Below are 26,589 nucleotides of genomic sequence, written 5' to 3'. Positions count from 1 at the left end.
CACAGATAATTGCAAAAACCTTATAGAATTTTGCAGTTTGAGGTGTTAGAATTACTGTGCAGATAAATTGACATGTTGCTGGGATGATTCTCCTGTCTCAACATTTTATGAGGGTCTTCCCTTTTGCCTTCAGGCACCAATAGGTCAAGCTATGGCTCAGCCACTGAATCCATCTCCTGCAGCCTGTTCTCCACAGTGATGACTCAGAATCAGCGTTGCTCATCTCCCTTCCCTGTATACATCTTCCCAGTTGCTTTTTGCTCTCCTGAAGTTAAAGTTCACACTTCTTCACCATCATCCAGTTTACCTCTGGAGCCTCACAGCAGCCACTCCCCACTTTACCTTGGTACGGATGTATTTCAGTCCCTATGTCTTGAACAGTTCCTTAATCCAGTCTGCAGCCTTGCATTCCTTTGTTCACTTGTTCATCTGTCTTTCCATTGTGGGACTAGAGGTCATTTTCAGGGAAATGCCTGCCTCCCCCCTTCTAGATTAGATACCCTACCTTTGTATTTGGGACAAGCATTTATAATCTTTCTGCTTTGTGATATAATTAAGTTGCTTGCTGGCAAAGCCAAAAGGACCTATGTTCGATTTCCCCAGTACCCACTTAAAGCCAGATGCACAAGGTGGTGCATGTGTGTGGAGTTTGTTTGCACTGGCTGGAGGCCCTGGCACACTTCTTTCCTTACCCTCAAATAAATCAATAAAAAATAAAAAAGTTCAAGGTCATCCTCAGCTACATAGAGAAGTTGAGGCCTGTCTAAAACAAAAAAGGTATGTGTGCCTCCATTTAACTAGTTGTTAAGATCATTCTCCACAGTAGCTGTTGCCATTTCAGTCCTTTAACAGAGTTTTTATTGTTTCATATTCTTGCCAAGTCTTGGTGTTGTCAGGCATTTGAATTTTTATCAATTTAAAATAGTGCATTCTCTTGATTTCTAGTGAGCTTAAACATTGTCTTTTTTAAAAAAAACTTTCTTTTTTACCATGGGATTTTTTTTATAATCATGGAAAATGCTAATAAAAATAAAAAATAATTTAAAAAAAACTTCCCTTTTTTGCTGCTGTAGTGTGGAGAGAGAGAGAGTGTGTGTGTGTGTGTTTGTGTGTGTATGTTGCAGTGTATGTATGTGTATGTACATGCCTGTGTCCTGTGTATACATGTGTGGAGGCCAGAGGAGACCATTAGGTATCTTCCTTTATTGCTCCTGTGTGTTCTTGAGGTGAGTCTCTAGCTGATTCTGAAGCTTGCTGATGTCCCCGCCCCACAGGACTGGGATTACAATGTGTGTGGGCATGCCCAGCCGCTTATATGGGACTGTAGAATCAAATGCAGTCTTTTTCAGATCCTCATGCTTGCATAACAGTGACCCATTGAGCCATTGCCCCAGTCCAAGCATCATGAGGTTCATTTGACTATTTGGGTTTCTTCTTTTATCACCTTTTTCTTTTGTATGTTTTTAAAAATATACTTTAGATGTTTGTGTATTTGGGATAGGTATTTTATTGATGCTTTGCATTTCAGATTATTTCCTATATTTCAGATATGTTCTCCATGGTGACATATCTTTTCACTTTGTGGTGTATGTTGCTGTGTAACAGTTTTGCATTTTAATTATGATTGTCCATTTATGGTGGATACTTCTTGTATCATGTTTAATGTGGCATAATATAAAGAGATCATACCGTGTTTTCTTTCAAAAGTTCTGTTTTTCAGTGTCAGTCTAATATACATGAAACTTATTTTGTGTGGGTATGAAATGGGAAATAACTCCTATGCAAATAAACTAGTGGCATAAATCATTGTCACTGTTGTATATTTTATCTTTCCCCCACTGATTGATAAGGCCACTGTCATTTATTTGGATTGCTCAGCATTTATGGCTTCTGTTTCAATGATCTATAATACACACATTCTTGATCATTTCTATGCTGTCCTAATTGCCATGGCTTTATATGTAGAGGTGTTCTGCAAGGCCCTACTGGGAGAACCCTGAGTGGATGCTTATGTAGTAAAAGTTTGCACACAGAAAGTCAGTGGACCTGATATTGTTGAGGGCACAGGTTCAGGTGGGCTGGTGGTATTTATAGCAGTCACAACTGGGCTGCAGTTGGTAGCAGTTCCAAAAGAAGTGGAGAGTCTGGAGATGTTGCTTATGTGCTCCCTCCCCACAAACCTGTGCCTTCTGCTCTTCTGCAGCCTCACTTGCGCACCAGACCTGTGTTACATCAGAGCTTCTGAAATTTTTCGCCGTGAGTATGCTTCGGTGTTACAGTCTTCAGTTGAGGACTGGCTCTTGGCATTGCCATTTTCTTTTCTAGCTAATGTAGTCTTTATTTTTAACTTCAGGTTTACTTTTTTCCCTTCTTTACTTTGTACTGAATTGAATAAGAAAAAAATAAATGTTATTTTTAAATGTCATTCTTTTGAAGAAAAAGCTTCAATTTAAAATGTTTGTCTAAACTGTAAGAGATTTCTATCAAATGCTCCTGCTTCTGTGAAGAATGAGTAACATGACCTTTTTTAGATTTCAAAGAACAAGAGCTATGTCACGACGCTCCAAATGCATTTCATCATATTCTTTATTCTGGTGGCATTTGAACTCTTACTAAGTAGAACTGAGTAAGAATCACACAACTGAGAGAAAATTGGCTACTATATAAATTATTAAGGTTTTACAAAACTTCTGGTGCTTCTGCAGTATTTGAAGAGGAAGTATTAAAAGAAGTACAAAATGAGAAAAACAAAACCCCAAACCTCTATTCTTTTCAAATTGAAAATGTCTTGATTCCCTTTGTAAACCGTGAAAGCACTATGTCCTCACTGTAAAGATTTTATCAATACCAGAATAACATGACCAGCAGTGGTGGTCTGTACTGATGGAAATGCTGTCTGTGCCGCCTGGTATGGGGGTTGTTAGTCTCTTAGAATGTGACTGATGCTATTGTGGAGCCGGGTTTTTCCTGCATTTTATTGTAATTAATTTATAGTTAGTTAAGTGGACATGTGCAATGAGCAGCTATCCCGTGGGACATCCCGAGAGTCTCAGAAGTATCCACTTCCAAGTCTGTGACAGATTGCCAGCGGTGTACCATTTCCTTACTTCCATAGTCTCCTATCATAACCTTTTTTCTCACCTTCTCTGTTTCTTTTTTATACAGCCTGCCATGCACTTGCTTTCCCTGCCTGCCTGTGCCTTCCAAACCACCTACACTCTCCTTGCCTGTCCTATTGTTTCTTTTGCTTTCTGTGTGAGTGTTATGTATGCACACAATACATTCTGTTCAGAAACCAAGATTTTCTTCGTAATTATGTATTGAGGACAAGTTTCCATTTCAAGTATCTTACTTTTTACACTTATGCCATAATTTAAATTAAAAAGAACACCAACATCTCTTTATTTTAAAATTTTCTTTTCAGTTTTTATTTATTTATTTATTTATTTGCAAGACACAGTGTGAGAGCGCCAAGGGCCTCAAGCCACTGCACACGAATTCCAGATGCATGCACCATCTTGTGTATCTGGCTTATGTGGGCTCTGGAGAATCAAACCTGGGTCCTTAGGCTTTGCAGGCAAGCACCCTAACCACTAAGCCATCTCTTCATCCCATCATGTTATTTTTTAATGTACTGATGGACAATAGTTATTTTGAGAGTTTCTCTATTACACTTTTTAACCAATAATGTTTTCCTGCTCTGTTTTTTTACTTGCAGGTTCTTTGAAAATTTTGGTGTGTGCTGGCTTCTGTTGTTCAGAACTGTGAAGTCAGCTCTTTACATTTGTATTTTGGTAACCGTTGGGATTTCCTTCACGTTCCAAATAAAGACCCAGCCAGAATCTTTGCTGATAGTCTAAGGACTGTATTTAGGCCAGGAGTGTTGTTCATGTAGTGACATGCTGTGCAAAGGAGACTGGAATGTTAGCTGACTGTGAATGTTAACTGCAGCTGCCTCTGCCTTTCTTGAGGCCTCTGTAGCAAGGTGTATAGAAGGGCACAGCAGGCACACTGCTTAACTCAGCCGTCCTGAAGGCTAGTTCTGTTTGAATGTCAGGGTTGCATTAGGAAGGAGTATGTTGGGCATCTTAGATTTGAAAGGGAATGGAATTCCTGCCCATGGTTCCATGGTAATCTGGCCTGGTGAAGAGGAGGTCATGGCAGGCCATATAGGGGCAGCAGGAGAGGCTGACTTGTGGAAGGAGGGTGAGTGAGGGTGGACAGAATCCTTCTCACCAGCACCTTAAGTTTTATCCACTTGGTAATTTTTATGATAACTCCAGAAATTTTCTAAAAATATCCTGTTGCCACTCATCCAATAACAACCCTCAAGTCTTTTTTCCTTTTAAAATAACTCACTTAATCAACTTGGGTGCTATAGTTGCTTTTCTTATTTGACAAATGAACTTCATAGTAATGGTTGTCTTAGAAGGTTTGTAATATGCTGAGGTCATTTCCAAGTGATGTGCCAAGTAGTGATTAAAGATTTTTAAATTTTAAGTGAAAATATTTTTCTTAAGGCCTATGATGAACTGATAGGAAGTAGCGACAGTCCTGCTGCTTATAGAACAAAGGCTCCTGGGCCACTGTTCACTTCATGAGTAACATTGTTTCAGCTTGGAATTGTAACCCAAAATAATGGTTTTCTAGGACTCAATTCAGAATCCTGAGCTTTTCTGGCTACATTAACAAGTGGCCAAAGAGATAGTAGTATACTGAGGAACATGGGGAAGATTTTACTTTACTGATTAAACTTAAAAAATAAATAAATAAACAAGGCTGGAGAGATTGCCTAGTGGTTAAGGCACTTACTGTGAAGTCTAAGGATCCAGGTTCGATTCTCCAGGTCCCATGTAATCCAGATGCACAAGGTGGCACATGCATCTGGAGTTCATTTGCAGTGGCTAGAGACCCTGGTGGCGCCCATTCTCCCCCACCCTCAAATAAATAAAAATAAATCTTAAAAAAAAAACATTTTTGGAAACTTGAATCCCCTGAGACTGGATTACTAGTTTTAAGAAGTAACTTCAGGATTGGGGCTGGAGAGATGGCTTAGCGGTTAAGCGCTTGCCTGTGAAGCCTGAGGCTCGATTCTCCAAGATCCATGTTAGCCAGATGCACAAGGGGGCATATGCTTCTGGAGTTCAGTTTGCAGTGGCTGGAGGCCCTGGCACACCCATTCTCTCTCTCTATCTGCCTCTTTCTCTCTCTCTCTCTGTTGCTCTCAAATAAGTAAAAATAAACGAAAAAAAAATTAAAAAAAAAGAAGTAACTTCAGGATTGATACCTTATCTTTAAGAACAATACTTTTTTTTTCCTTAAAAAAATCATATCCATGTAGCTATGTTATGTTGCCAAATATCTTGGTATCCAGATACCTGTTAAATCCCAAATACTAGAGAGAAAGCAGTGCGAAATAGAAATATTAATTTCAGCCTCTGTGGCTTTCAAAACTAGCCTGTAGTGTGCTTATATTAAGGAAAATTTTAAAACCCTACTGTCATAATTCATCAGAATTTTTTGTGTATGTGTCAGAACAGTTAGTAGGAATAAACTTTTTTCATTTGGAAGTTTGAAGTGTAATTAGAAAGTCAAGACAAGCTAGAAATGAGGTTTGACATGCAGTTTGAAAATCATTCTTGTGCTTTTTGTATTATTTCACATAATGGAGGCAGGAAACCAGGAATGTGATAGACAAAATAATAACACTAATTGCTCACATTATCGACACCTATTGATTTATCCACATCTCTGCTGTGCACCTCACGTCTGTCACCTCATTGTTCCCCTGTCAATCTAAGTAAGCACCTTGCTTTAATTAGATATATTGTGGCTTAGAAGGTGCCAGTGGTTGCTTACCAGTTGGAATGTGCTAGATCTGAAATTGAATCTGGGCTGCCTGGCAGCAGAGAAGCAAGCTTTCCCGCCACAGCTCCAGCTTACCAAGGTCTGTCATGTTGCAGGGCCTTGTACTGGGATAGCTGGTGAATGTATTAATTGGGGACAGTGCACTGGAGAATGGATCCCGCCGTCTGTTAGTGCTTACTAGGTTCTTACTCTCACACATTTGACGTATATCTATAGAGCATGTCATTTAATTTACCTCATGCAGTGATCATATTGCTTCCACCCATCATACAAATAGGCTTAAGGAGGGCAAATAACTTGACCATAGTCATGTTGCTTGTAATTTACGAGGGAAACTGTAATGGGGGATTAGTCTCAACTTAAAAAATACTATTAGTTTATTGCAAAAATTTTTCTAGTTCTGTTTAGTATTTCAGTAAGTGATTCACATAAATGTACAAAAGGCAAACAAGTTTGATGTTACAGACCTGAGTAAATACATTACAGGATGGAAAATGCTCACAGGGATCTTTGTATTAATCTGTTTCCTGTTTAAGCATAAGCAATACATTTTCATGTTCAAAAATGACAATGCAACCACCAAAAATCCATTCCAGCCTCTCAGCTGCCACTTCATTACACCTCCACTCAGTCACACACAGTCAAAAGCCATGTTGCTTTCCTGTGTCTTTGCTTAGTCTAGTTTCACTTAGTAATGGTCACTATATGTGTTTATTTACATATGTAATAGTTATATTAAAATAGTATAAATAGTTCTAGTATCATAGTCACCTTGATAATTAATAATATGTGTATTATTTATATAATATATAAAAGAAGGATATATAGCATATGTCTTCCTTTTCCTTTTTTTTTTTTTTTTTCTTTTTTTTTGAGCTAGGGTCTCACTCTAACTCAGGCTGACCTGGAATTCACTATGTAGTCTCAAGGTGGCCTCGAACTCAAAGCAATCCTCCTACCTCTTCCTCCTGAGTGCTGGGATTAAAGACACATACCACCAGGCCCAGCTAAGATAATTGCCTCTTTTTGGTTTTTCAAGGTAGGGTCTTGCCTCTAGGCCAGGCTGACCTGGAATTCACTATGTTGTTTCAGGGTGGCCTCAAACTCACAGTGATCCTCCTACCTCTGCCTCCTGAGTAAGATCATTGACTTTTAACTTAGAGTTTTATTTACCATTTAATGAACCCATGTGGTGTATCAGACAAGAGAGCTTCTTTCTGATTAAATAGATATTAAGGAACTAAAGTACAAGTTAGGAGACCTCTGATACCTTAAATCAGTAAATTACACTTTATTTTCACATGTATTTTAAATTTACATTTAAATTCTGTTAACTGCTGATAACAAGCTGTAAGGGGGGGGCAAAAAATAAGGAGACCTCCCTCTTTTTTTGTCTCCCTTTTTTAATATATATTTCTCTTCCCCTTCTTCTTTTCTTCCTTTGGACATAAGAGCACAATATACGCCCCCCCCCCCTTATTAAATAGAAACCTTGTATGGACACATCGTGAGCTGGTACATTTTTCCCTCCTACCTGCCCCATTCCACTGATGGATTGTGGGTTATGAGGTGTCAGAGCAGCAGTCAGAAAATGTAAAGGTGTGTGTGTGTAGGGGGTGCCTCGGAACATTCCCTTCTACTCTGTGGCTCTTAGAGTCTCTCAACCCCTTCCATAAGACTCCCTGAGCCATGGTGGGCGTGTTTCAAGTCTACTATAGTGTTGAGCTCTCAGCTTCTTCTGGATTTCTGCTTTGGTACGTTTTGAATATCCTCAGTGTCTGTCTGTAGGTTATCAGGCTTGTCATTGAAGCAACACTCTTGCTTCTCTCTTGCCAATTCCTCTGTGGTTTCACCTGGGCCCTGGCTAATTTGAGGGTTGATTTTTTTTTTTATCTCCTCAGTTCTCGCTGCCTTGCACACACACACACCAGTGCAGGGATATTGGGAGTCAGGAAACTAGGAGCCCAGGCCTGCTCATGGCACAGCACAATATACTTTTTACGTGTTAAATCATTCAGGACTGAAGATATAGGGCAGTGGACTTGCCTAGCATGTGCAAGGTCCTGGGTTCAATCTCCAGCACTGCTAAATAAATAAACAAAATTTTGAACTGTTTGGGCTGGACAGATGGCTTAGTGTTAAGGCGTTTGCCTGAAAAGCCAAAAGACCTCGGTTTGATTCCCCAAGGACCCACTTAAGCCAGATGCACAAGGTGTAGCATGCACCTGGAGTTAATTTGTAGTGGCCAGAAGTCCTGGCACATCATTTTTTTTTTCTCTCTCTCTCCCTCTCTCTGTGCTTCTTTCTCTCTCACTCTCTCAAACAAATAAATTTTTAAAAAGACCTGTTTAAAAATATTTACTTCTTAGCATTTAAATCAAGTGTTAATTTTGGTTCAACAAAATTAAAAGTTTATTAAAGGGAAGTCACTTCAGCTTAAAACCCATCATCTAATCAATTCTTACTTTCTGAGAGTTATTCATTATGAATAAAATATCTGAAAACATAGTTGTTGAAACCACAGGGATGAGATTTTGCCCATTTTACTTAGAGAACAATTAATATTTTAATTCTATGTCTTTATATATAGAAATTTGAAAGCAATATGTGTTTTAAATTTTGGCTAATTGAGATCTTTGTTTACAGGGCATACTGAATACTTCAAACATTGCTTACTTAGGATTTGTCATAGTGCTTGTTAGGACTGCATCATTTGAGAGGATGGCTGTGGTAGTTCAAAATATAAGGCCCGTAGATTCAGGAATTTTATTAAAATTGAGTTTGCATCTCCAGCCTCTAGCAGACAGATTCCTGCTAGAGGGGCTGTGTCACTGAGTGCGTATCTGGATTCCAGTCCAAAGGTGTGGTGAACATTTGAGCTCAGGTATGTTTTATGTTTGCTGCTGGTGGTGTGTGTGCTGTCTGCAGTTTGTTTCTCTCTGCTTGGATCTGTGAAAGAGAGTCAGCTTTTTTCTACCATTGATGGAACGTCCCTGGATCTGTAAGCTTGAAATCAACCTGATCTTTGCATAAACTGTGTCTGGTTGGATATTCAACCCAGCAATGTAGAGTTGACTACAACAGTGGCATTCAGTTGGCTCAGAGCCAAGTTCATTGCAATTTATCCACATGGTATTCCTAGAGCTATAGCAATAAGGCCTTACATAGAGGGGCTGTTAATATAACTTTTCCTATACAGGGTATTGTCAGTATTTGGTATATTTATAGTACATTTTGCTGTGTACTTAATGGCTACACATAAAAAGTACATGGAGAGGTGGCTCAGTGGTAAAAGGTGCTGAAAGTAGCCCTGGTTCCATTCTCCAGTACCCACTTAAAGCCAGATGCACATGCATCTGGATTTGTGTTTGAACAACAAGAGACTCTGGTGCACCCATTCTCTCCTTCCCCTTCTCTCTTTCTCCTTCCCTCCCTCCCCCTACCTACCTCTCAAAGTAGGGTCTCACTCTCCTGGAATTCACTCTGTAGTCTCAGGGTGGCCTCGAACTCTTGGCAGTCTTCCTACCTCTGCCTCCTGAGTGCTGGGATTAAAGGCATGCACCACCATGCCCGGCTGTCAAATAAATATTTTTGAAACCCCTACATGTTAAAATCTAAATGCTACAAATAAAAACTTATAAGTAGTTTATTTCAAACACTTATAACCTAGCATCAAAAAGATGTCCTTGGGCTGGAGAGAGGGCTCAGTAGTTAAGGCACTTGCCTGCAAAGCCTAATGATTCAGGTTCGATTCCCTGGTACCCATATAAAACCAGATGCAGAAAGTGGCACATACATCTGGAGTTTGTTTTCAGTGGCTGGAGTCCTGGCATGCCCATATTCTCTCATTCATTTTCATTCTTTTTCTCTTTCTCCTTCTGCTTGCAAATAAATGAATAAAACTACATTTTTAAAAAAAAAAAAGGTCTATATGAAGAACAGCTACAACTGCAGGCTTCAAGTCTTCCCACCTGGGGTGTAGTTCACAACAAAGGAGCATTTCCTTCACCTTCCTTACTGCTCCTGATCAGCACTGATGGATTGGAACTCCCTTCTGAACGAGGTCTCAGCTCCTTTGAGTATAGGCCTGTGTGGCTTTATCATTGGAACCCCAGAACTCAGCACAGTGCAAGAGCCTTCCTGTAGATGGTAGAGATTTGTAGAGGCAAGATATTTTACAGCTCCTCCTCCAGTTATATGTCTCCTTTGCTCCAGCTTACTTGTATTGTGGCACATCTTGTGGGAGGACTGTGTAAACCTGGCTTTGGGACTATTTGTTTAATCTTTGCAAACCTTGGTTTTACTCATTTATAAATGGAAATGATGAACCCAATGAGAGATAATTAGGACAAAATGAAGGAAAGCCTGAGACTGAACTTAATGTCAAACTCAACATTCTTCCTGTCTGGGTTTTTTTTTTTTAGTTCTTTCTCATTTTTTTTTTTTTTTTTCACTTAGAGAATCCTAAGAGACCAAGTGATTTGCCTGAAGTTAAAAGGCTCTATCTGCAGTCATCTCTCTTCTTCAGAGCTCAGGTCGGGGAGAGGAGTCTGCAGTTTGTCCAAGAACCCATTCCACCTTGCCCCTGTCTACCTTCCTGCCTTAATGTATCATAGCACCTGCCTTCCTGCGGCCATACTAGAAGCCTCTGCTCACCCTCATCTCTTTTTTTAGATAGATAGATAGATGGATGGATGGATAGATAGATAATTTATTTGAGAGAGAGAGAGAATGAATGGATGTACCGGGGCCTCCAGCCACTGCAAACAAACTCCAAACTCATGTGCCTCCTAGAGTATCTGGCTTACATGGGTCCTGGGGAATCAAACTCGGGTCCTTTGGCTTTGCAGGCAAAATGCCTTAATCGTTAAACCATCTCTCCAGCCCTCACCTTCATTTCTTTAACCTCTTTTACCTTCCACATTGTCCAGTCATCCAGCTTTAGAATGTGATTTTTGAATGATATTTGAATTTATTCCCACCGGCATCACCACATGCTTCAGTCCTAGCATTTGAACATAAGACTTCAGTAATGGGTTTCTGCCACAGTTAGCTTGTCAAAATCTAAATCTGGCTGGGTATGGTGGCACACGCCTTTCATCCCAGGACTCAGGAGGCAGAAGTAGGAGGATTGCCGTGAAGTTTGAGGCCACCCTGAGACTAAATAGTGAATTCCAGATCAGCCTGAGCCAAAGTGAGACCCTTCCTCAAAAAACCAAAAATTTTTAAAAAAAGTCTGAATCTGATCATACCCCTGTGTGCTAAGACTTCACTCCTTACTTGTATTTTACTCTGCTTCCCCAGCCTCCCCACCCTGTCTCATGTCCTCCCTTTCACTGAGAAGAGCTCCTATGTATCCTGTGTAGGCTTGCAGACTTTCCTAGCTCACCTATGACAGCAGATGGCAGGCATTTCATTCAGTGGTCCCCATAGCACTTTGCATCTACTGTCTACTTTTCACAGGTAGTGTAATTTGTTTCTTACCTCTCTAGCTACTTTTTGGACAGATGACTTATTCTCTATAAAACGAGGAGTCCTGGGGCTGGGCAAATGGCTCACTGCTTAAAGGTTCTTGCTTGCCTGTTGGCCCAAGTTCAGTTCTCCAGCATTTGTGTTCAAAGCTGGACACAAAAGGGCTCATGCATCTGTGATCCCAGCATACCTACTGATAGCCATGGGAGGCAGACCCAAGAGAGAAGCTCCTGGGCCAGCAAGACTGACCCAGGTAGCAGCCAAATGAGAGATCTGTCTCAAAGAGAAGATGAAAGGAGAGGTCAGACATCCTGATACTATTGTCCTCTGACTTCCACACATGTCCTGTGGCACAAATGTGCCCATGCACAAATATACATAAATACAACATACTTAAATAAAAAAGTTAATTCTTGAAGTTATAAACAAAAATTAAAAAGGGGGAGTCCTGCTAGATGACCTAGTTGTGATGGATAGCTTTAGAATCACACTGTGTCCTAGACTAGCATCGCTGGAGATCCTCCCTACTCCCCACCAAGGATTTACTTTTTAACCTCTGGTGATGATCATATTGTGAGGAGAGAAGAGAAGTGCTTATACTGCACATTTGTTCTCAGATACCTTTCAACTAAAATGCTCCTTCATTTTTTCAAGTTTTTTTTCAAGGTAGGATCTTGATCTAGCCCAGACTGACCTGAAATTCACTCAGTAATCTCAAGGTGGCCTTGAACTCACAGCGATCCTTCTACCTGTGCCTCCCAAGTGCTGAGATTAAAGACATGTGCCACCATGCCCGGCTTATTTTGTCAGTTTTTATAGTCTTTTAAATATAACAGAATTCAAGAAAGTAGGAATTTAATTATAAAAATAGAGGAGTGAAAACATTTTTCATGAGTTAAGACTAAACATAGGTTGAGTGAAATGTTTCTTTCTATGAGTATTTTCCACATTTATAAAATTGAAATGTTAATTTTATTCATTTAAAATATTAAAATTTTTTAACTTAATACCCTTAAGAAATTAAATTTTATTTATTTTTTTTTTTTGAAATAACGAGAGAGAGAAAGAGAGAGAGAGAGAGTGTGTGTGAGTAAGTATGCCGGGTCTTCCAGCCACTGCAAACGAACTCCAGATGCATGTGCCACCTTGTATATCTGGCTTATGAGGGTCCCGAGGAATCAAACCTGGGTCCTTTGGCTTTGTAGGCAAGTGCCTTACCTGCTAAGCCATCCTTCCAGCCCTACTTGAAGAAATTTTATGTAGAAGTATTATTGGTAGCATGATTTTAAGAAAATTATATATAGGCAGTTACGATGGTTTTGTTCTTACATTAGTAAATACATTTTGAGCTTTAAATCAGATATGTTAACAAATGTGGAAAGGGCAGATAATGTACCATAGCCCAGATTTACATCAGTTTCTCAGTGACATACAGTTGTACTGCTTCAAAGGGTGCTTGGGCCCAAATTTTCTGTTTGAGCATATGATTTAACTAGAAATACTTTAATGTAGGAAATTAATTGTGTATGGTTAAATTTGTGAACTTTTTGCCCAAGTCTTTTGTTTCATCTCACTTATGTTTAGACATTTCTTTTTCCTAGCTGTTTGCTAGGTGTTTCCCTAATACCTGTGACCCAGGAAATCTTTAAAGAATAGCCATATTAACTTTGCTTATTGCTAAACATTTTTGCTGAATATATCTGGATAAGCTACCTGTCTGTATTTGACCTGTTGTGTATTAAATCTCTGAAGTCTCACACTGACATCATTTGAGCGTCCTTCATTTCTTAACATTTCTTGTAGATGGTGGTAACTGTACCATGCTGTTAGTGTATCATGCAACTTAGTTACTACATGCAAGGATATATAGTGGAAACAAACTTAGTCTTATAGTTCAGCATTTATTCAACTATGAAATAATTAGTATTATCTTGATGCCATTCAGGGAGAAAAATGAGTGAATGAGAAAATGAAAAGTGAAAGCATAATACCCCTGGTTCTGTTTTTCGGTGGTTTTCTATCACAGAGTAGTGTCTGACAATGAAGTTGTAGTACTTATTCATCCTGTGAGCTCTAGACAAACTGGGATTTTTGTCACTCATGGTCTAGTTAAAACCTAGTTATCATTTTACCTCTGTAACTTATGACCTAAAGCAAGATCCATCCTAATGCCATTTCTTGAACATGTCAGCAGCTTTTATGCATAAACATCTCAAAGACTAGGTGATGTTTTTACAATGGATGCTGGATTTCATTTTTAAAAGAACTTGTCAAGTACTTAAAGATGACAATTTGCAAATTTTCAGAATATATTCCATGTTCCATCAAAAATGTTCTCGAATATTAAGTTAATTTTTTTGAAAACTTATTCTTTTCCATTTGCTATACTTTGTAAAGATTTGCTTAGCATATAATTTTCTCCATGTGGAGGATGTGTGGGAGTTGAAGGTGAGCACAACGTCAAAGCATAATAAGTTGAAAAAATTCTTCAGTGTTAAGAACAGATAATAGTGCCGTGAAAATATTTTAAATCTGTCTAAAGGATCTTCTGTTAGTACTAATGTGCAAAGTGTACATCTTGCCATTATATGTACTACTTGTATCTTAGAAATAGTTTGCCCTGAGCAGATTTTATTTTTTAGGAATAAATTGTTTGAAATAAAAATTCACAGGTGTGGTGGTGCATGCCTTTAATCCCAGCAATTGGAAGGCAGAGGTAGGAGGATAGTCTTCAGTTTGAGGTCAGCCTGAGATACCAGAGTGAGTTCCAGGTCAGCCTGGGCTACAGTGAGACCCTACCTCAAAAAAACAAAAATTCACAGGAACAAAAATATCTAGGACTGGAGAGTTAGTGGTTAAAATGCTTGCCTGCAAAGCCTAAGGACTCAGGTTTGATTTCCCCAGGGCCCACGTAAGCCAGATACACAAGGTAGCGTGTGCATCTAGAGTTCATTTGCAGTGGCTAAAGGCCCTGGCATACCCATTCTGTCTATCTATCTGCCTCTATCTCTCTTTCTCAAAATAAATATAATATTTTGAAAAAAAAAAGTCTAACCAGGTATGGTGGTGCATGCCTTTAATCCCAGCACTCAGGAGGTTGAGGAGGCCACCCTGAGACTACGTAGTGAATTCCAGGTCAGCCTGGGCTACCTACCTTGAAAAACAACAACAATTTTAAAAAAGTCTAGGAGTAAGATCTTAATGTTTCTTAGTGAAACTACCTAGTACAATTTTGTGCAGTCTACGGTATGTAGTATTAATACAGAGTCGCTATTAGAGACTTCTTGGCTTCCTGCTTGCATGACCTTTTAGTACCTGTTCACCCCATCCTACTTATGTTTCCTATTTAAAATTATGCTACTTATGTGTTTTTAGACTTTTAAAAAAATAATCTGTCGTGAATTTCTGTTTTTTAAAAATCCATTTTTAGGGCTGGAGAGATGGCTTAGCGGTTAAGCGCTTGCCTGTGAAGCCTAAGGACCCCGGTTCGAGGCTCGGTTCCCCAGGTCCCATGTTAGCCAGATGCACAAGGGGGGCGCACGCGTCTGGAGTTCGTTTGCAGAGGCTGGAAGCCCTGGCGCGCCCATTCTCTCTCTCCCTCTATCTGTCTTTCTCTCTGTGTCTGTCGCTCTCAAATAAATAAATAAATAAAAATTAAAAAAAAAAAGTAACAAAAAATTTGTTTGGTTTGTTTTTATTTATTTATTTGAGAGTGACAGACACTCTTTAGGTTTTTTTTTTTCTTTTTCATACTTGGGACTTGGGGTGGAGTCTTCTTCCCTGCCCATGTGTGTAAGTTTAGGGATCTCCAAAGAGCTGAGGCAGAGTTTATGTAAATTATTTAGGAGTTCCTCCTTTGTAATTCACTCATTTTGGAGAACTAAATGGAGAGTCAAGGGTTAGATCCATATATCCACATGATCAGTTGACTTTCAACAAAGGTGCAAAGGTGATTTAGTAGAGAAAAGTCATCTTTTCCACAAATTGTGCTAATACATTCAGTATGTCCTTTAAATGACTGATTCATATCTCATTACAAATATAAAACTTAATTTAAAATTAGTCACAGACTAAAATGTAGAATATGAATCTATTTGTAAAAGACAATACGGCGGGTAATCCTTGTGATCTTGTGTTAATCCAAGATTAATTAGCTATAACAAAACTGTGATTCAGGGATGGAGAAATGGCTCAGCAGTTCAAGGTACTTGTTTGCAAAGCCTGACGGCCTAGGTTCCATTCCCCAGAATCCCCGCAAAGCCAGATACACAAAGTGATGCGTGTGTCTCGAGTTAGTTTCCAGTGGCAGGAGGCCCTGGTATGCCCATACACTCACTCACACATTCTTTCTCTCTCAAGTAAAATATTTTTTTTAAGTGTGATTTACAAGAAAATGACACATGCCCAATAAAATGTCTAAAATGAAAAGATTTGAGTAAGTGAAGTGAGATACAGATCAGTGTGAATTCTGGTGCCTTTGTAGAAGCACAGATGGTCCAGCCACTTCAAAGTACAATTTCATGCTTCTTAAAATTTTAAGGATACAGTTGTCATAAGATCTAGCCTCCCTTTTGTATCTATTTACCAGTGAAAAATTAAATGAAAGTTAATTCCAGATTAATACCTAGAAAGAAATATTCTTATTATCTTTCATTGTTGTAGTCAGAAGCTGGAAAAAAACAAATGCCCATCTGTAGGTGACTAGACAGACAATCTGTGTATGGGGGAGTGCTACCACATAAGTGGGCAACAGTCATACTAAATGTGTCATTGTGCATAGCCCAGACTGTCATCTTCTAGCTTATAATAAGTTTCCTTACTGATTTCTAATCGGTCAGCATGGCCCAGGTTCTGCTGGAGTAACAAACAGTCCCAAGTCTCAGTGACCTAAAATAAATATTTCTTTGTCATGAATTATGTGCCCATTGTTCCTTGTTGTTTTTATTTTGAGACCCAGGCTCATAAATCAATCTTTATCTGAAGCATTGATGGTTTAAAGTTGCTTTATATATAGGAGTCAAGATGATTTTTCAAGCCAGCCTGCTTGTTTTCATTTGTATTAGTTGGATTTCTTCTTATTTGAGCATGTTTTAAAAATCTTTTTTTTTTTTTCTTTGAGGTAGGTTCTCACTCTGGCCCAGACTGACCTGGAATTCACTATGGAGTCTCAGGGTGGCCTCGAACTCACGGCGCTCCTCCTACCTCTGCCTCCCAAGTGCTGGGATTAAAGGCGTGCGCCACCATGCTCGGCTTTTAAAAATCTTTAAATGACATCAGTAGCTATAGTTTTCTTCTGTTTTTCATACAAAAATGTTTCAAGTATCTTTTGGCTTTTATTCATACAATAAATGCTTTTTAGATAGGAAGCTTATTTCTGTTTATTGGACAAGGAACCTGAAATCCAGAGAGGGTAAATGAACTGGTAATGGCCACATAGCAGTAGAAGTGAACCTAGAACCCATGAACCCTAGCTTAATATTTTTGTATAAACTGGAAAAAAGTAGTGGACCATTTATTTACATATTCTTTATTTTGTCAGTCTTTTTGACAGGCCACGTGTAAGGAGTGTCTCATACTCTCTATTGCCAGTAGCTGGAACACAATGGATCACACAGGGGCTATAGACACAGAGGATGAGCTGGGACCTCTAGCCCACCTTGCACCAAGTCCTCAAAGTGAGGCTGTGGCCCACGAATTCCAGGAACTCTCCCTGCAATCCAGTCAACATTTACCTCCTCTGAATGAAAGAAAGAATGGTGAGTTCTCCACATGCACAATGGACCTTTGACCAAGATACTTACCCTCCTTGTAAGCCTAGTTAGTTTGAGCTCACAGGTGATTTTTTTTTGGGGGGGGGTAGTCTGACAGTAGAGTACAGGGTGACTTTTAGTAGCAGCAGAATTTCACTTTCATTCTTTCATTGAGTCCCCAGTAAGAAAGTATCTTAGGTGGTGACAGTGCTACTTACAGAATCAGCCTTAGGTTTGGCCCATCTTGGTACAAACACCTGGAGCACCTCTATCCCTGGCATGATGCTATGAAGTTTTGGTGCTGGGAAGCTGGCTATGGTCACAGCTTCCCTCTCCCCCACCCCCCGACTCATATGCAGTGTGTTGGGACGTCATTTCAAGAAGTCTACCTCAGTGATTACTAGGAGGCAGGACCTTCTCATTTGAGTGTTTTTCAACTAATACTTAAAGGTGAAACCAAGTTCTCAGTCATAGTCTGTCTGGTTCATTCTTTTCTACAAAGTAAGTGTTTTCTGTTCAGTCCCTGCCTGTACTGCCCAGTGTCATTGACTACAGAGATGTCCCAGAGTTTTTTTTTTGTTTTTTTTTTTTTTTTTTTTTTTTTTTCCTTTTTAATTTTTTTATTTATTTATTTGAGAGTGACAGACACAGAGAGAAAGGCAGGTAGAGGGAGAGAGAGAGAATGGGCGCGCCAGGGCTTCCAGCCTCTGCAAACGAACTCCAGACGCGTGCGCCCCCTTGTGCATCTGGCTAACGTGGGACCTGGGGAAGCGAGCCTCGAACTGGGGTCCTTAGGCTTCACAGGCAAGCGCTTAACCGCTAAGCCATCTCTCCAGCCCGTCCCAGAGTTTTTAACACAAAGGAATAAAGATAAATGATACACACTTAATTTGTAATACTTAAAATATAAATAAAATGATCAGAACTATGAACACACTAAACACACATGTTTAAAAGGCAAAATTCACAATTTCAAGTAGATTTCCTCTACTTTCCATAGTCCTTGTGAGTGTTACACTCATAAATACATTTTTAAACTTCAAAGGTTTTTAAAAATTTTTTCTTCTATTTTTATTTATTTATTTGTGACAAGGAAAAAGGCTGAGAGAGAGAAAAAGAATAGGCACACCAGGGCCTCCAGCCACTGCAAACGAACTCCAGATACATGTGCAACCTTGTGTATCTGGCTCACATGGGTCCTGGGGAATTGAACCAAGGTCCTTTGGCTTTGCAGGCAAGTGCCTTAACCACTAAGCCATCCCTCCAGCCCTCTTTTGGCTTTTAAAACTGAAGTTTAGGGCTGGAGAGATGGCTTAGCGGTTAAACCACTTGCCTGCAAAGCCAAATGACCCAGGTTTGATTCCCTAATAACCATGTAAGCCAGATACACAAGGTGGCGCATGCATCTGGGGTTCATGTGCAGTGGCTGGAGGCCCTGGCACACCCATTCATTCTCTCTCTCGCTCCCTCCTTCTCTGTCAAATAAATATATTTAAAAGCCAGAAGATGGGCTAGAGAGATGGCTTAGTGATTAAGTACTTGCCTGTGAAGCCTAAGGACCCTGGTTCAAGGCTTAATTTCCCAGGATCCATATAAGCCAGATGCACAAGGTGGTGCATGCATCTGGAGTTCGTTTGCAGTGGTTGGAGGCCCTGGCCTACCCATTCTCTTTCTCTGTATACCTCTTTGTCTGTCTGTCTGTCACTCTCAAATAAATAACACATACACACACACACACACACACACACACACACACACACACACACACACACATTTTTTTAAGCCAGAAGACATGAAATGATTTCTTCCCTGCAGACTGTTTCCTTCTGTATACTGTTGATTTCATGGGATCTAAGTTTCCCACTTGTTCTAAGTATTAGCCTGACTGTATTGAGGAAAGTGAATAAGATAACTCTTAGTCCTTTAGTATAGGTTTTTGGCCTGAATGTATCCTCCCCTCTCTTAAGATCCATTTTTCTATATATCTAGGTGCTACCTTTGACCTTTTTAATTGTCTTAAACACCCTTATGCTAAGTTACTTTCAGATTTCCAGAAGGCTAAGGCTGCACAGTGATGGCCTTCAAACACTGCATTAGCAGGATCCTAGCTTTACCTCAGACAGCAGCTGAGACAGATATCCAGAACTACTGAGAAATGACCAAACATGATCAGATTCATACAATACATTTGGAACAGTTAGTTAATGGCCAAAGTATTACAGAAGAGCAAATAAGAGTTGTTGGTGTAAAATCATAATGTAGAACTGCTCACAAACTGGCCGTCTTTGGTTGGGGAGGGAATGGATGGCAGACTCTTGTATTTCTGTGGTGGCCATATGATTGATAGTTTTCCATGTTCTCTTCCAGAAGTTAGTATACATGCCTGAATGTAAGTAAGTGCAAATACAAAATCCCCTCCTCATATTATCTCCTTCTCTCTTCCCCTCTCTTACCTATTTTATTAATTTTTGGTACTAGGGATTGAACTCAGGACTTTACGCATTCTAGGCAAGCACTCTACTTTCCATAGTCCTTGTGAGTGTTACACTCATAAATACATTTTTAAACTTCAAAGGTTTTTAAAAAATTTTTTCTTCTATTTTTATTTATTTATTTGTGACAGGGAAAAAGGCTGAGAGAGAGAAAAAGAATAGGCACACCAGGGCCTCCAGCCACTGCAAACGAACTCCAGATACATGTGCAACCTTGTGTATCTGGCTCACATGGGTCCTGGGGAATTGAACCAAGGTCCTTTGGCTTTGCAGGCAAGTGCCTTAACCACTAAGCCATCCCTCCAGCCCTCTTTTGGCTTTTAAAACTGAAGTTTAGGGCTGGAGAGATGGCTTAGCGGTTAAACCACTTGCCTGCAAAGCCAAATGACCCAGGTTTGATTCCCTAATAACCATGTAAGCCAGATACACAAGGTGGCGCATGCATCTGGGGTTCATGTGCAGTGGCTGGAGGCCCTGGCACACCCATTCATTCTCTCTCTCGCTCCCTCCTTCTCTGTCAAATAAATATATTTAAAAGCCAGAAGATGGGCTAGAGAGATGGCTTAGTGATTAAGTACTTGCCTGTGAAGCCTAAGGACCCTGGTTCAAGGCTTAATTTCCCAGGATCCATATAAGCCAGATGCACAAGGTGGTGCATGCATCTGGAGTTCGTTTGCAGTGGTTGGAGGCCCTGGCCTACCCATTCTCTTTCTCTGTATACCTCTTTGTCTGTCTGTCTGTCACTCTCAAATAAATAACACATACACACACACACACACACACACACACACACACACACACACACACACACACATTTTTTTAAGCCAGAAGACATGAAATGATTTCTTCCCTGCAGACTGTTTCCTTCTGTATACTGTTGATTTCATGGGATCTAAGTTTCCCACTTGTTCTAAGTATTAGCCTGACTGTATTGAGGAAAGTGAATAAGATAACTCTTAGTCCTTTAGTATAGGTTTTTGGCCTGAATGTATCCTCCCCTCTCTTAAGATCCATTTTGCTATATATCTAGGTGCTACCTTTGACCTTTTTAATTGTCTTAAACACCCTTATGCTAAGTTACTTTCAGATTTCCAGAAGGCTAAGGCTGCACAGTGATGGCCTTCAAACACTGCATTAGCAGGATCCTAGCTTTACCTCAGACAGCAGCTGAGACAGATATCCAGAACTACTGAGAAATGACCAAACATGATCAGATTCATACAATACATTTGGAACAGTTAGTTAATGGCCAAAGTATTACAGAAGAGCAAATAAGAGTTGTTGGTGTAAAATCATAATGTAGAACTGCTCACAAACTGGCCGTCTTTGGTTGGGGAGGGAATGGATGGCAGACTCTTGTATTTCTGTGGTGGCCATATGATTGATAGTTTTCCATGTTCTCTTCCAGAAGTTAGTATACATGCCTGAATGTAAGTAAGTGCAAATACAAAATCCCCTCCTCATATTATCTCCTTCTCTCTTCCCCTCTCTTACCTATTTTATTAATTTTTGGTACTAGGGATTGAACTCAGGACTTTACGCATTCTAGGCAAGCACTCTACTTTCCATAGTCCTTGTGAGTGTTACACTCATAAATACATTTTTAAACTTCAAAGGTTTTTAAAAAATTTTTTCTTCTATTTTTATTTATTTATTTGTGACAGGGAAAAAGGCTGAGAGAGAGAAAAAGAATAGGCACACCAGGGCCTCCAGCCACTGCAAACGAACTCCAGATACATGTGCAACCTTGTGTATCTGGCTCACATGGGTCCTGGGGAATTGAACCAAGGTCCTTTGGCTTTGCAGACAAGTGCAAAGTGATACATTTTTAGGGAGGCAAATGATATAGTTAAAAACTTTTAAGCCGGGCATGGTGGCTCACACCTTTATTCCCAGCACTTGGGAGGCAGAGGTAGGAGGATCACCGTGAGTTCGAGGCCACCCTGAGACTTCATAGTGAATTCCAGGTTAGCCTGAGCTAGAGTGAGACCCTACCTCAAAAAAAACCAAAAAACAAAACAAAAAAAAAACCTTTTAATTTGTTAATATAACTACATTTTATGAAGCAATGCAATCATTTCTTAGAAACAGTGTTTTTACCATTCTCAAAGTTCATGAAACCATTCTGTTCAAACTCTGCACATGAACCCTTGCAGTTAAATCAATACATCTCCCATGTGTCATCTGTCTGACTCTCATTTCCAGGATATGTCTTTATTTCTGTCTCTTTTGTTTGAGTTCCAGCAGTTTTTAAAATGAATGCATGACCTGACACTGAAAATTTCATGTCTAAATCACAAGTACCATTCACAACATAGAGGTCTGGTTTTCTAGTCATTTCAAGTGTTCATAATCTTTATGACAATCATTTATATATATTTGCCATTGCTTTGCATTGGATAGGGTGAATTTGTTTTAGAATGTAACCTTTTTGTAAAATTTTGGGTTTTTTTTTATAGATAATACACATGGGTTAAGATGTTCTGGGTACCTAGTAAGAGTAGGTTGTATGCCAAAGGCACCCTTTTGCTGCCCAGTTGTGTTCCCAGAACTAACTAGTGTCCTTTCCAAGAGACTATTTGACTAGTTTTTAAAATTTATTTTATTTATGAAAGAGAGATAATTGGCACACCAGGGCCTCCATCCACTGCAATCAAACTCCAGGCATATGCTCCATCTTGTACACATGTGCAACTTTGTGGACATGAGACACCTTGTACATCTGTCTTACATGGGTTCTGGGGAGTTGAACCTGAGTCCTTAAGCTTCACAAGCGTCTTAACCACTAAGCCCTCTCTCCAGTCCAATTTGACTATTTATTAAAGGTAGTTTAAAACTTCTTTGTAACAACACTGTAGTAATTTAATTGTAAGATTATATCCTGGGAATATTAGAATGTTGATTTTTCATTTTTTTTCTGTGAGCATACAATTAACTTTGGATGAAGTTGGCTTTTCAGCCAATGTGTGTTCCCCAAGAATACTTTAAAAATATTTTTTATTTATTTATTAGAGAGAGAGAGAGAGAGAATGGGTGTGCCAGGGCCTCTAGCCACTGCAAATGAACTTCAGGTGCATGTGTCACCATGCACATCTGGCTTATGTGAGTACTGGGGGATTAGACCTGGGTCCCTAGGCTTCACAGGCAAGTGCCTTAACTGCTAAGTCATCTCTCTAGCCTGTCAAGAGTACTTTTTAACTTCTGTTGTGCAAGTGAAAGAGCATCTCATAATGAGATGCTATAGAAGGACTCAAATAGGAGGTTATTCCCTTTTCTAATAATGACTTTAACAAGTGGTTTGAAACTTTATGTTCAGTCTGTATTTTAATTTCATGCCCATTATATTAATTTGCATATACATTCCTATATGAAAAAGTAATTCTTATAGAGCTATCAGAATTCCAGGGATTTAGGGAAATATTATTCAAGGATTGCAAAATTTAAGTAAGAATAAGTTCAAGGGGTCTGTTGTGCAGTATGATGATGGATTAATAGCAATGTATTGTGTTCTTGGAAATTGCTAACAAAGGATATTTTTAAGCATGCTCACCACCAAAGCAGTATGTAGTATACTGTATATGTTACTAGCTCTATTTTCCCATTCCACAGAGGCTGCGTATCTCGAAACATGCTATACATAATAAATATATCATTTTAATTTGTCAATTAAACAAATAAGTAAGAATGTGAAATAAAGAATCTTAAGTTTTGTACAGAATATATTTATATCAGCTACTGTAAGTGAAAAAATCATAAGTTGCTTGCTTTAATTAATTAATGTATTTCAGTTTACTTATTTGAGAGAGAGAAATAGGAAGATAGAGGAGAAAGAGAAAGGGAGAAAATGAGCACACCACAGCCTTTAGCCACTGTAAACAAATTCCAGATGCATGTGCCACCTTGTGCATCTGGCTTATGTGGGTCCTGGGGAATTGAACCTGGGTCCTTTGGCTTCACAGGCAAATGCCTTAACCAGTAAGCCATCTCTTCAGCCCTAATTTTTATTTATTTTTTTTTATTAACAACTTCCATGATTATAAAAAATACCCCATGGGGGCTGGAGAGTTGGCTTAGCGGTTAAGCGCTTGCCTGTGAAGCCTAAGGACCCCGGTTCGAGGCTCGGTTCCCCAGGTCCCACGTTAGCCAGATGCACAAGGGGGCGCACGTGTCTGGAGTTCATTTGCAGAGGCTGGAAGCCCTGGCGCGCCCATTCTCTCTCTCTCCCTCTATCTATCTGTCTCTCTGTGTCTGTCGCTCTCAAATAAATAAATAAATAATTTTAAAAAAATACTCCATGGTAATACCCTCCCCCCCCACTTACCCCTTTGAAACTCCATTCTCCATCATACCCCCTCCCCATCTCAATCAGTCTCTCATTTACTTTTGATGTCTTATCTTTACCTCCTCTTATGATGGTCTTATACAGGTAGTGTCAGGCACTGAGGCTATGGATATCCAGGCCATTTTGTGTCTGGAGGGAGCATGTTCTATGCAGTCCTGCCCTTCGTATGGCTCTTACATTCTTTCTGCTACCTCTTGCACATTAGACCCTGAACCTTGGAAGGTGTGATAAAGATATTGCAGTACTGAGCACTGCGGTCATTTCTTTCCATCACCATGATGCCTTCTGAGTCGTCGCAAGGTCACTGCCATCTAAAAAGAGAAGATTCTCAACCAAACATGAGAGTAACATTAATATAAGGGTGTGAACATTAACATAAGTGCTTACTGGGCAGTTTGATAAGCATAATATATAATTTGGCCAGACAACAGCAGACATTACACCCCTAGGGCTTATGACTACTCCTGTTTTAACTTTTCAGTATCAGGGATGTATTCCCTTCCCATGGAGCGGGCCTCCAGTCCAATTAGAGGGCAGTTGGTTTCCCCCATAATAGACATACCACTATTGCACCCGTTGGCTCATTTGGCCTGACTGGCCAATTATAAGGCTTGCAGTGTCCTCTGATAAGTATCTTCACTGGTGATTTCTCTTTCTCCCATTGAACTGCATGCAGAATGGCTTCTTTCAGCTTTCTGTCAGCTGGTCTACATGGAGGTGGTTATCAGCTCAGTTCCAGCAAGATTTCTTAGTGGCCTTGCAGCCACTGAGTCTTACCATCTATTCCTGGTGGGAAACCAAGGTCCTCAGCAATGGCCCTTGTTTTGGGGCATCAGGGATCTCCCTGGCCAACAGCTCACTGGAAGTTATCCCATCCCTGGCACTGAAAATTTTCTAGCAACAATCTACATGTAGCTCCTGAGTGTTCCATTGTCCAAAAAAAAAGTAGGATTACCTATGTTTTATTTATATGTTCTTAGATTTTGATTAGCTGTCCCTCCACCTTTCCTTTACTCAGTCTCTTCCCCAGACTTCATTTTGGGCATTTTCATCCCCATTAATCTATTCTTCTGTTAAAATATATACAATAGCATCCTATTAAGTGTCCCTCTCCCTTCCTTTCTCTTCCCGTTCTATCTCTTTTCTAGCTTATTGGCCTCTGCTACTGAGTTTTTTTCCTTCTCACACAGAAGCCCAGGCATCTGTAGCTAGGATCCATTTATGAGAGAGAACATGTGATGCTTGGCTTTCTTGGCCTGGGTTACCTCACTTAGTATAATCCTTTCCAGATCCATCCATTTTCCTGAAAATTTCATAACTTCATTTCTCTTTACCGCTGAGTAGAACTCCATTGTATAAATGTGCCATATCTCCATTATCCATTCATCAGTTGAGGGACATCTAGGCTGGTTCCATTTCTCAGCTGTTGTGAATTGAGCAGCAATAAACATGGTAGAGCATGCACTTCTAAGGAAATTAGATGAGTCCTTCGGATATATGCCTAGGAGTGCTATAGCTGGGTCATGTGGTAGATCAATTTTTAGCTGTCTTAGGAACCTCCACACTGATTTCCACAATGGCTGGACCAGATTGCATTCCCACCAACAGTGTAGAAGGGTTCCTCTTTTTCCACATTCTTGCCAGCATTTATGATCCTTTGTTTTCATGATGGTAGCCAATCTGGTAGGAGGGAGATGGAATCTCAGTGTAGTTTTAATCTGCATTTCCCTGATGACTAGGTATATAGAACATTTTTTTAGATGCTTATATGCCATTTGTATTTCTTCTTTTGAGAACTCTCTATTTAGTTCCATAGCTCATTTTGTCATTGCCTTGTTTGATTTCTTATTATTTCCTTTTTTGAGTTCTTTGTATATCCTAGATATTAATCCTCTATCAGATGTATAGCTGGCAAAGATCTTTTCCCATTCTGTAGGTTGCCTCTTTGCTTTATTCAGTGTCCTTTGCTGTACAAAATCTTTGTAGTTTCATGAGGTCCCAGCAGTCAATCTGTGGCTTTATTGCCTGAGCAATTGGGGTTGTATTAGAAAGTCTTTGCCAAGACCAATATGTTGAAGGGTTTCCCCTACTTTTTCCTCTAGCAGTTTCAGAGTTTCAGGTTTTCTGTTAAAGTCTTTAATCCATTTGGTCTTAATTCTTGTGCATGGAGAGAGCGAAGAATCTATTTTCATCTTTCTACAGATACATATCCAGTTTTCCCAGCACCATTTGCTGAAGAGGTTGTCTTTTCTCCAATAAGTATTTTTGGCATTTTTATCGAATATCAGGTGGCTATAGCTACTTGGACTTGCATCTGGATCCTCTGTTCTGTTCCATTGATCTACATGTCTGCTTTTGTGTCAGTACCATGCTGTTTTTGTTACTATGGCTCTGTAGTTTAGGTTAAAATCAGGTATAGTGATACCACGAGCCTCATTTTTGTTGCTCAGTATTATTTTAGATATTCGAGGTTTTTTTGTGATTCCAAATGAATTTTTGGATTGTTTTTTCTATTTCCTTGAAGAATGCCATTGGAATTTTGATGGGGATTGCATTAAATGTGTAGATTGCTTTTGGTAAGATTGCCATTTTCACAATACTGATTCTTCCGATTCAGGAACAAAGGATGTTTTTCCATTTCCTAGTGTCCTCTGCAATTTCTCGC

At 39.6% G+C, this 26,589-nt stretch overlaps 1 protein-coding gene across 5 annotated transcripts in view; it reads left to right on the top strand.

Annotated features, from left to right (window-relative positions):
• Mrtfb (myocardin related transcription factor B) overlaps positions 1-26,589 on the top strand; it is a 206,237-nt gene that overhangs the window by 60,959 nt on the left and 118,689 nt on the right. For 4 of the 5 annotated variants that reach the window (XM_045161177.1, XM_045161173.1, XM_045161176.1 and 1 more), the window contains one exon: positions 16,880-17,096. In XM_045161177.1, the coding sequence (XP_045017112.1) occupies positions 16,943-17,096 (154 nt within the window). In that variant the 5' untranslated portion in view covers positions 16,880-16,942. Of the gene's footprint in view, positions 1-2,240; positions 2,257-16,879; positions 17,097-26,589 lie in introns of those variants that run through there. The other variant, XM_045161174.1, reaches the window with a different exon arrangement.

The sequence above is a fragment of the Jaculus jaculus genome, chromosome 11 (assembly GCF_020740685.1).
Source record: "Jaculus jaculus isolate mJacJac1 chromosome 11, mJacJac1.mat.Y.cur, whole genome shotgun sequence".
Lineage (NCBI taxonomy): Eukaryota > Metazoa > Chordata > Mammalia > Rodentia > Dipodidae > Jaculus > Jaculus jaculus.
Note: the sequence above shows the minus strand (reverse complement) of the source record. Positions and strands in the feature narration are given on the sequence as shown.